The sequence below is a fragment of the Equus quagga genome, chromosome 21, assembly GCF_021613505.1.
Source record: "Equus quagga isolate Etosha38 chromosome 21, UCLA_HA_Equagga_1.0, whole genome shotgun sequence".
NCBI lineage: Eukaryota > Metazoa > Chordata > Mammalia > Perissodactyla > Equidae > Equus > Equus quagga.
Window position 1 is genome coordinate 35,864,669 of NC_060287.1, and position 11,949 is coordinate 35,876,617.

Genomic DNA, 11,949 nt, shown 5'->3' on the forward strand with positions numbered 1-11,949 from the left:
AGAGTGGCAGAGGAGAGAGGAATCTAAGGAAGGGTGGCATGAGGTCCCTGTGAGGAGCTGGGGGGAAGGAGGCACTTGAGCTGGTCCAGAAGGGCAGGAGGGACTTAGAAGGCAGAGAGGAAAGAGGGAGAAGACGAAAGGTGAAAATGAGCACCGAGTGCTCCAGAGACTCTGAGGCACTGGCCCAGCGCCTTTTAGCTAAACCAGCTCCCAGTTGGCTATGGGCAGCCAACAACAGGCTCACAGAGGCTTCTATTTCCTTCATCTGAAAATGGAAATAACATCTACCTCACGGGGTTCTTGTGCAGATTGAAATAGAGAATGACTTTAAAGTACTTGGCACAATGTCCAGCACATAATCATCATATTCGGTGAGTCTCTCTGATCGCTGGCCAGAGGAGCCTACTTGAGCTACCCTTGGCTGAGATAGGAAGCATCCTCTGAACACATCAGGAGCTCTGGAACCTGCAATTGAGCCCTAGGAAGGGCATCGCAGCCTGTCCCTCTTTGATTCTGGCTTCATCCTTCTCTTTTCCCGCAGACAGGCTTCTTCTGTTTTTCTGGCCCACATAGAGGATAGAAGGTGCCTGGCCCATAGTTCCCAAGCATCCTGAGGAGAGATGGACTCTCTCTCAAGATTTCAATGTCAAATTCAGAGGGTAGGGGAACTGATAACCAGCTTGGTTAACTGCTCTCCCTCAGTACAATCACCTGTGTCCAGGGGTTCAAGACCATTTTGTGTGATGTGGAGGCAAGACAGTTAGGGGGTTATCGTGGGCTGGGTGGAGAGGTAGAGATGTCTGCCATATATGCAACTATTCTTAGCTACCATTATTATATGAACATTAAGACAACTTTCTTAAGAAAACAGGTCAGCCAAGTGTTATCACTTGCCTTTTCTTAAAACAACTTTATCAAGATATAATTGGCATACAATAAACTACATGTTTATTGATTAGTTGTGATGTATGTACACACTCATAAAGCCACCACCACAATTAAGATAATAAATGAGGCATCATCCAAACAGATTATTTGTCCTCCTTTGTATTCCCTCCTTCCTACCCCTTCCCAGTCAACTGCTGATGTGCTTTCCATCATTAAGGATTAATTTGCATGTTTTAGAAGTTTAAATAAACGAAATCATATAGTACATACATTTTCACATGGCTTCTTTCACCCAGTGTAATTATTTTGAGATTCCTCTCTGCTACTGTGCTTACCAATAGCCCATTCCTTTTCATTTAATTGTATGAATAAACCACCATTTGTTTACTCATTCATCTAATGATGGGCTTTGACCTAATTTTGGCTATTCCAAACAAAGCTGCTATGAACATTCATGTAAAAGTCTTTGTGTGGACATGTATTTTGAGCAAATACCTAAGAACAGAATGCCTGGAATATATGGTAGGTGTATATTTATCTTTTTAAGAGACTGCCAAACTGTTCTCCAATGAGGCTGTACCATTTTACATTCCCACCAGAAGTGTATGACAGTCCCAGATGCTGCATATTCTCAGCAACACTTCTCATCACTGTTTTTAATTTCAAACTTGTGGATATATCTATCTCATTGTGGTTTTAATTTGCATTTCCTTGAAGGCTAATGATGTTGAGCATCTTTCCACTACTTACTAGCCACTACATATCTTCTTTGTTGCAGTATCTCTCCAAATCTTTCACCCATTTATTATAGTATGATTGTTTTCTTACAATTGAGTTTTTAGATTTCATCACATTTCTGAATAAAAGCCCTTTAACAGATATATATCTCGGATGTATTCTCTCCCAGGTGGTTGCCTACCTTTTTACTCTCCCAACAGTGTCTTTAAAGGAGCAGAGGCTTTTAATTTTATAAAATCCAAAATAACAATTTGTTCTTTTTATGGATTGTGCTTTTGGTGTCATACCTAAGAAATCTTTGCATAACCCAAGATTGCAAAGATTTTCTCCCATTTTTCTTCAAAAAAGTTTATATTTACATCTATGATCCATTTTGAGTTAATTTTTATATACAGCACAAAGTATAGATTGAAGCTTATTTGTTTGCATTTGGATATAAAATTTTTCCAGCATCATTCGTTAAAATGACTATCCATTTTTCACTGAATTCTCTTTGCACCTTTGTCAAATTTCAGTTATCTATATACATGTGGGTCAATTTCTGGATTCTGTTCTGTTCTATTACTTATACTTATAATATTCATCTTTAAATAAGTCTTAAAATAGCATTAGCCCTCTTAAATTATTGTTTATTTTTCAGGGTTCTTTTGGGTATTCTAGGTCCTTTGTATTTACATATAAATTTTAGAATCAACTCATCAATTTTTATTTGTTAATAAAAAAAGGTTACTGGGGTTTTCATTGGGATTGTATTGAATCTATAGATCATTTTGGGCAGAACGGACATCTTAACAATACTGAATCCTCCAAGCCATGAAAAAAAACTATTTTTCTCCTTTTATTTACATCTTTAATTCCTCTTAGCAATGTTTTGCAATTTTCAATGTATAGGTCTTTCACATTTTGGATCGGATTTACCCTCGAGTATTTCTTGTTTTTGATACCATTATAAATACTATTTTTGTGTGTGTGAGGAAGATTGGCCCTGAGCTAAAGATTTGTGCAAATCCTCCTCTATTTTGTATGTGGGACACCACCACAGCATGGCTGATGAGTGGTATGTAGGTCTGCGCCTGGGATCCGCAACTGCGAAACCTTAGGCCGCCAAAGGGAAGTACACGAACTTAACCACTATGCTACCAGGCCAGGCCCTATAAATAGCATTTTTTTTAAATTTATAGCTACAATTTATATGTATGTGTGTACTGAATTTGTACACTGTCATTTAAATAGCTTCACTTATTAGTTCCAGTAGCTTTGTTGGTAGATTCTGTCAGGTTTTCTGCATTGATAACAGTTATGTAAAAATAAAGACTGGCGACCTTCTTTCTTTGCAATCAGAATTCCTTTTATTTATTTTTCTTGCCATATTTTCTTGCCATGGCTACAAACTCCAGTATAATATTGAATAGAAGCGGTGAGAACACACATCCTTGTTTTTTTTCTTCATCTTTGCAGAAAAACACTTACTCTTTCCCCATTAAGTATGATGGGAGCTATAGCAGGATTTTCGTATTTGCATTTTAGCAGGCTAAGGAAGTTCCTTTTTACTCCTAGTTTTCTGACAGTCTTTATCATAAGTGGATGTTGTATTTTGTCAGTGCTTTTCTGTATCTATTGAAATGATCACATGGCTTTTATTTTTGATATGTTAATGTGGTGAATTACCTCAATTAATTTTCAAATGTGAAACCAACTTTGCATTCTGGAGATAAGCCCAACATGGTCATGATGTGTTATTCTTTTTATATGTTGTTGGATTCAATTTGCTAAAATTTTGTTCAGAATTTTTACATCTATATTCATGAGGAATATGTGTCGGTAGTTTTTATCTTGTGATGTCTTTGCTTTGTGTAAGTATCACAGTAATACTGGGCTCATAAAATGATTTGAGTATTCTCTCCTCTTCAGTTTCATGGAAGAATTTGTGCAGAATTTTTATTATTTCTTCTTTAAATGTTTGGTGAAATTCCATAGTGAAGCCATTTGAACATGGAATTTCATTGTAGGGAATTCAAATTCAAATACTTTAATAGATATAGAACTGTTCAGGGGCTGGCTGCATGGCTGAGTAGTTAAGTTCACGTGCTCTGCTTTGGTGGTCCAGGGTGTCACTGGTTCAGATCCTGGGCACAGACCTAGCACCACTCATCAAGCCATGCTGGGGTGGCATCCCACATAGAGGAAATAGACGGACTACAGCTAGAATATACAACTATATACTGGGGAGCTTCGGGGAGAAGAAGAAGAAGGAAAAAGGGAAAAGGAAAGATTGGCAACAGATGTCAGCTCAGGGCCAACTTTAAAAAAAAAAAAAGGAACTGTTCAGTTTATTTCTTCTTGAATGAGTTTTGGTATTTAACATCTTTCAAGGAATTTCTCATTTCATCTAAGTTGTTGAGTTTATTGGCATACACTTATTCCCAATATTCTCTTATTATCATTTTAGTATCTGTTGAATATATACTGACGTAACCTTCCTCATTCTTGACATGGGTAATTTGTCTTTGGCTTCATAGATTTCCTGTTTTACAATTTATTGATTTTCACTCTGATCTTTATTATTTCCTTTCTGCTTATATTGGTTCTAATTTGCTCTTCTTTTCTAGTTTTAGGATGGAAGCTGAGATCACTATTTGTGACTGTTTTTCATTTCTAATGTAGGTTTTTAGAGCCATAAATTTCCCCCCTAAGTATTGTTTTAGTGGCATCCCCAAAATTCTTAAATATTATGCTTTCATTTTTATTCAGTTCAAAATACCTTCTAGTTTTTCTTTTACACAGATCATTTAGAAGTGGGTTATTTAGTACCCAAACATATGGGGATTTCCCAGAGATCTTAATGTCAGTGGTTTCTAATTTAATTCCATTGTAGTCAAAGAACGTACTTGATATGACAATTTTTTTTAAAAAAATCATCTGAGACTTGCTTCATTGCCCATAATGTCGTCTATATTAGTAAATTTCCGTGGTTCCTTGAAGAGAATGTGTGTTGTGCTATTTTGGGATGAATGTTCTTTATTTAAATGTCAGTTGGGTCAAGTTGATTCATAGTGTCATTCAAGTATTCTTTATCCTTGCTGATTTTGTCTACTTCTGCCAGCTATTAAGAGAGGGGTATTGAAATCTCCAGCTATAAATTTTGATTTGTCTCTTTCTCCTGGAAGTTCATGTTGAAGAAATACTTCATGTATTTTGAAGTTCTAAGGTGCATAAATATTTAGAATAGTCATATCCTCCTAATTAACTGACCTCTTTTATATTAGGAAATGAACTTCTTTAGCTCTGGTAATATTCTTTGCTCAGAAATACACTTCATTTGATATTAATGTAGTGACTTCAGCTTTATTCTGATATTTTCTTTTGATTAGATTTGTTTGATTTGATGAGCATAGTATATCTTTTCCCATCCTTTTACTTTTAACATATTTGCATCTTTATATTTAAAGTGCATTTCTTTTAAGCAGTGTTTGAATCTAATCTGGTAATCTCTGCCCTTTAATTCAGACGACTGGAGCATTTACATTTAATGCGAGTATTGGTATGGTTAGTTTAAGTCTATCATCTTGTTATGTGATTTCTATTTTTACCATCTGTTCTTTGTTTCCTTTTTCCTGTTCTTTTCTTCTCTGTTTTGGATTGAGTATTTTTTTTAATGATTCCATTTTTTTCTCCTTTGTTGGCTTATTAGCCGTAACTCTCCGTTTTGTTATTTTAGTGGTTGCTTTAGGTTTTACAATAGATATCTATATACCTGTATATTATAGTATACATTATACAACCTCACGTATAATAAAAGAACCTTACAATATTATTCTTCCACATCTTTACTCCAGTCCTTAATGCTATTGTTGTCATATATTTTACTTATACTTATGTTACGATCCCCACAAGACCTTGTTATTGTGTTTAAACAGTCAACTATCTTTTAAAGAATTTCAAATAACAAAAAAATATAATTTATTTACCTATGTAATCATTTTTGTTATTTTTCTTTCCTTGGAGTAGATCCAGGATTCCATCAGGTGTCATTTTTCTTCTGATTACAGGACTTTCTTTAAGATCACTAGTAGGGCGAGAGTCAGCTGCTGATGAATTCTTTCAGCTTTTGTGTGCCAAAAAAGCCTTTATTTCACATGTAGTTTTGACAGATACTTCCACTGGACATAGATTTCTAGATTTACAGACTACTTTTCTTTCAGTACTTTAAAGATGCTGCTTCACTGTTTTCTCACATTGGTTTTGATGAGAAATATGCTGTCATCCCTGTGTTTGTTCCTCTGTGTGTAATGTGTCTTTTTTCATTGACTGTTTTAAAATTTTTTCTTTATCCTTGGTCCTGAGCAATTTGATTATGATGTACCTTGGTGTTTTTTTATTCATGTGTCTTATGCTTGTGGTGTGTTGAGCTCCTTGGATCTGTGGGTTTATAGTTTGTATCAAATTTGAAAAATTTTGGCCAGTATTTCTTGAACTCCTTTTTTGATTTCACCATCCATTCCTCTGGGGATCCTATTTGTATATTAAGCTACTTGAAATATTTTTGGGTTTTTTGGAATAGATTTTATTTTTCAGAGCAGTTTTAGGTTTACTTAAAAATTTCACAGCAAGTACAGAGAGTTCCCATATGCTCCCTCTCCCCGCCCCCTATGGTTTCTCTCATTATTAGCATCTTGCATTAGTGTGAAACATTTGTTATAATTGATGAACCAATAGTTATACATTATTGTTAACTAAAGCCCATAGTTTACATTAAGGTTGATTATGTGTTGTACAGTTCTATGAATAATGTCATGCATCAACCATTAAGGTATAACACAGAATAGTTTCACTGCCCTAAAAATGTTCCATAACCCACTTATTCATCCTCCTTCCCTCCCCATTAACCCCTGGCAACAAATAATCTTTTTACTGCCTCTATAGTTTTGCCTTCTCCAGAATGCCATAGAGTTGGAATCATATACTATGTAGCCTTTTCAGATTGGCTACGTCATGTAATAATATGAATTCAAGATTCCTCTATGTCTTCTCATCGTTTGATAGCTCATTTCTTTCTATCACTAAATAATATTCCATTGTATGGATATACCAGTTTGTTTATTGTTAAAGAAAAATTATTCTGATGCTTGTTGAAAAGTAAAGGAAGAATTCACTCAAGACTATTGCAATAGGGGTCACGACTATTTCAATACGGGAGAGGAATTTTTCTCAACTATGACTATGCCAAGGACAAGTGCAGATTTATTGACAATGGACAGAGTGAGGGGGTCAGTGGATGGGAAATTACTAAGAGGAGATATCAAGACTAGGGAGATTCTTGCCAAAGGCAAGCCAAAGACTTATATATCTAAGGTAAGATGAGGAACTTGATCAGATTCCAGAGGTGGGGGATAACTTAGCCTGAGTCTCACTAAAACTGGGCTCGAGGAGGACAGACACAGAAGGTCAAGGTCAAGGACTAGTCAAGAAGAGGACTCAGAAGAGTCTAACTTTTAGTCAAGGAGAGAGAATTGTCATTATCCGTTCACATACTGAAGAGCATCTTTGTTGCTTCCAATTTTTGGCAATTATGAATAAAGCTGCTATAACACTTCATGTACAGGTTGTGCCCTCCATCTGGAAACTTAAGACAGTAAATTGGGGCAATCACAGGGCTCAGCTGTTTCTTCCAGTTTCTCAAGGATCACTTTCCTTCATTACCTGATGACCAGTCTTGAAAACTATTGCTTTATGTATTTTGTCTGTTCGTTATTGTTTCAGATAATATAGCAAATTTGGTCTCTGCTACTCCATCTTGGCTATAAGCAGAAGTCCCAAATGTCATTAACCACAGTTTACTAAGGAGGAAACAATGACCAGATTTTTTTTTTTTTACTTGCCCAAGGTCATATAGCTGATTACTGTTTGCTAACCAGTAAATACAGCAATGGGCAAGGGGCAGAACTATTTCAAGTGGTCCATCTGCATTCCAGTCCTCAGAACAGAAAGGGACATGAAGCATCTTATGTGAGAGAAGAGCTAGAATTGCTGATTAATGAGACAGGATAGGTGAACCATCCTTCTTTTGTTGACAGCCAGACCTAGGGCAAAGTTGCTGAAAACTGTTAAGAATAAGAATTCCCTGTACTGCCAAAGGAGAGATGAGAAAGTCATTTTCCCTAATGGATTATTACAGGAAAATCCCAACACCAATCTAGAGGGACATTTTGACGTTTAGGATGACCTGATACACAGAAGGACACCCCATGAGTCAGTGCTCATTCTACTCAAACCTGCACTACAGCCAGCATTGGGGGACATAAACGTCCCTTGCCTGCCCTTCTAAGCAGCCATCCAGTTCCATACTACCATCTACATAAAAATAGTAAACCAGATTTTGAAGCATCTGATAAATAATCTAAAAGATTATTAAAATCACAATGTGTTCATAATAAGAAGTAAAATTAAATGAGAAAAGAAATTTCATTTGGACGACACGACTGTCCATCTTGTAAGTTCAAATTGGCACAGTAATCATGAGTGTGCTGGACTCATATTTGGTTGGACTTCAGATGTCAACAATACCAGCACATAAACAGCAATAACAAACTACGTGGGAGAGGGGCTAGCTGCCAGAAAAGAGGATACAATTTCTATCCCTCTAAAAATTTCAGTGTCATGCAAAAACAATCAATTCCATGACAAATTTAGAAAATAGCAGATAAAACATGAATAAGCATTTAATTCCTTTATCTGATGGGAAACCCGAGACACAAATATCATTAACACATACAAGCACAGCTTTTTGAAGTTCCAGGTTTCTCTATAAGTGGCACTTTGTAGATTACAAATATGTTTTTATAACACATCATTAAAATGTTCAGCCTGCCAAGTAAAAGCATTCATTATATCTCCCTGTTTGTCAAGTTTAGAAGTCTCTATACAAATTTCATTTGCTTTACTTTAATTATTTGGGCATCAATTTTTCCTATCTCTTGATTAAAGCCGGTATCCTTTTCTTCCATTCTTAAGTGCATTTTTGTGCAAGTCTTGGAATTCATGAGCACGTCAGGAAGATCAAAATACAGTTGGGAAAATGACTAGCTAGCAGAATGAGTCATAGTCTAATGTTTGATCGCTTACATCAAAGATTATATGCGGGAGTTCAGAAACATTTCATATTTTGCTCATGTTGTGATTTCTTCAAGTAGCACCTCCTCACTTGTGGAAGAAATTACTACAAAATTCCCCCAGCCACCTGCTGCCTAAGATAACAATCAAAGTTGCAATCTCTGCCCTGCCATTATATTGTGTCAGTCTACTGTAGTATTTGAAACAATAGGCTTAAAAAAAAAAATTAAAACACTATTTGCTAACTGGAGTCTGGCTGTGAGTTTGTTTTTCAGGGCTTTGTTAAATCTATAGAATGGCCCAATATGTCCTGTTCATATAACTTTTGATGTCTGTGGATCTCAGACTGTATTCCTGGTTTGACTTGTAGCAATGCAATTTTAAAAAACATGCAGTATGTTCTTAAAAGCAACATAACCAATTCAGGATTTATTCATTGACACCATTCCTGCAACATGTGACATAGTCAAACATGTTACAATAGCTCTTTTTTTTTTAATTTCACAAGGAATTCAAGAATATCAGACTGATTCTGTTTCAGTCATATTACACCTTGATGCTGTGGTTTTATTCCAGTTAGATTCTCTGTCTTCTTTTCTCGCTTTCTCTTCCCCACTCCCTCCACTGTCTGCCTCCAGGACTGGGTATGGTGAGGCAAGTGGGAAGAGTGGGGCAAGAAGCAAACCCACTGGGTTTGAGACACTGAAAGTTTGAGTTAGAGTATCAATTGTTCAAAATACAGTAAGTTTACGATAGAATTTTAGACCTTAGCAACTTGATATCACTAATTTCAAGTTTTAGTTCCAGCAATGTAAGGCACTCTGAAATTCATCAAGGGATGCTCTGACATCTCAAGAAGCCGTCAGCAGTGTCAGAATGAATGATGACAAGGCTTTTATTGGTTCTCAACTGATGGCCTTTTTTAATCGTCAATGCCCACCACCACCCCAAATAGACACAGAGGGAATAAAGCCCAAGAATGGTACTCACCAGCCTTGATGTGGACATCCTGACTTCTAATTTTCCCTGAAGGATTTTCAGCTGTGCAATAATAAGTATTATCATGGATTAAGGTACTAAAGCTTGAAGGAGGGAAGGGGAAAATTTGGAGAGTGCCGTTGGGGTGGACGTGGCGGATCCCGGGAACATCGTAGATCTCCTCGCCCGTCGCTAGGTACCATCTGAGAGACACAGGAGGGATGCCCGCAGCGGGGCAGGGCACCAGGGTCCCCGTGGTGCTCGCAAACACTACCTCTTGCAGAGATGCATTGACAAAGTACAGGCTGGAGTGAAGGTCCTCACTGAAAACTGAAAAGACAACACAAGAACCGGTCAGTAAGATGCGCCTTCTAAATCTGTCCTTTGATCAGCCTGGCCTCAGAAGGTTATTCTCGACTAAAACTAAGTAATTCAAAATTTGTCAACCTACTATGGACAGAGAGGCTTATTTTTCCAATAAGGTACCATCCTCATCTCATATTTTGTACACAAACTAAGTTATATCCTGGATCTTAGCTTTGATTAGATCTTCAGCCCTGCACCGCATGCTCGGTTCTGTCTCCATATTACTGACCACTATTGGAAATTATATTATGTATTTTGTAATCATTTATTGTCTGTCTCCCCCGCTAGAACACAAGCCCCTGAGGACGAGGTCCTGATTTCTCATGCTATTACCTAGAGCACAGAACCTAACATTCAGAGGGCACTCAGTAAAGAGAAGAGAAATGAATGAATGACTAGATCCAGTTGCTAGGACCAAATTGCTCAGGTTGGTAGGTACACTGAGAGCTATTTTTGAATGAAAGTAGTCACAGGTTTTTAAAATTAAATTTGAAGATCATATGTAAAGTACTTTTAAAAGTACAATTTGTTTTCTGAAAATAGCGTGCAATCAAAAATGCATTTTTTCATTGAAAATATATAGCAACACTTTGACAAAAGTATCATTCAGTTCCACCAGACTGTAACAGTCTCTGTGTCGCATTTTACATTTTATCTTCTGGTCCATCTCCCTACACGTCTTACCTATATAATTCTTATAATGTGCATACATAAACCATGCAATTGCTAGAGACTGTTTTATCCTCTTAACACTGTTTCATATACATAATATCATATTTCTCTACAGACTTCACAAGTAAATAGTAAGGGGTGCACTTTTGTTTAATATGAGTTTCTAAACTATTTTCTTGATCTTAGTTATTTAAACTGTTTCTGTTTTAATTACTACAAATAAAATGTCTGCAAACCTGTTCACACATTTGGTTTTTTAATTCATTGATTGAGTGCCTAGATTGTACTTAGTAACAAATAATTATGAAGTGTCATTTATACAAACAAAGGAAACAACTTCTAGAACCCAGAAATTAAACAAAAGATTTATAAATGCCACGAAGACCTCCTTCTAGGACCTCTGTGCTTATATATGACTTCTTTAACAAATGCACACCCAGTCATATATTCACAAGAGAGAAAAGGAACCCTGGATGCTTGGAATTAACCTCACTGGGCAGAGACGAGAATAACATCTATTGAGCACCAATTCCCTCCCAGGTAATGTTATGAGACCCGAGTGTTAGTTCATTTGCTCTCAGGAACAACAGCTTTGCCAGGTGAGTATAGGCTCCACTTTTCAGAAGATGATGTGGAGACTCAGAAGGGTTGTCACTTGACCAAGGATGGAGCTAGGATGTCGCAGAACCAGAATTGGTCCTTCTGATGAGGACTTTATTTCACTATGTGGCTGCCTTTATCTATAAAGCCAAATCTTGAGGAAGCTGTGTTGACAAAATTTAGCATCCTCCAGATATCTTGCTTGAAACATTTGCCCACTTTCTTTCTTTTCTTTTTTCTTGAGGAAGATTAGCCCTGTGCTAACATCTGTGCCCATCTTCCTCTATTTTATATGTGGAATGTCTGCCACAACATGGCTTGATAAGCAGTGCATAGGTCCACACCTGGGATCCGAACCAGCAAACCCTGGGCCACCAAAGTGAAGTGGGCTAACTTAACTGCTAAGCCACCAGGCCGGCCCCCACCCACATTCTCTTAGTCTCTATCACGGGCAGTGACCACGAGTTGGCCCATCAGGGCTAGTGCTGACTATCTCTGAGCTGGGAAACAGAGTGAATGCCATTGGTCAAAAGACAATGGAGAAAAATACACTCTGTAAGGGCGACAGACTTACTCAAAGAGAAGACAGGGGTGTTC

General features: G+C 37.1%; 1 protein-coding gene across 1 annotated transcript in view; it reads right to left on the reverse strand.

Moving 5' to 3' along the window:
• The window catches only part of LOC124231306 (Down syndrome cell adhesion molecule), a 579,967-nt gene extending 569,220 nt beyond the window's left edge, over positions 1-10,747 (reverse strand). Inside the window, exons 1-2 of the mRNA XM_046648016.1 lie at positions 10,729-10,747; positions 9,727-10,044 (exon numbers count right to left, since the gene is read on the reverse strand). Of these exons, the coding sequence (XP_046503972.1) occupies positions 9,727-10,044; positions 10,729-10,747 (337 nt within the window). The remainder of the gene's footprint in view (positions 1-9,726; positions 10,045-10,728) is intronic.
• Positions 10,748-11,949: the final 1,202 nt, after the last annotated feature.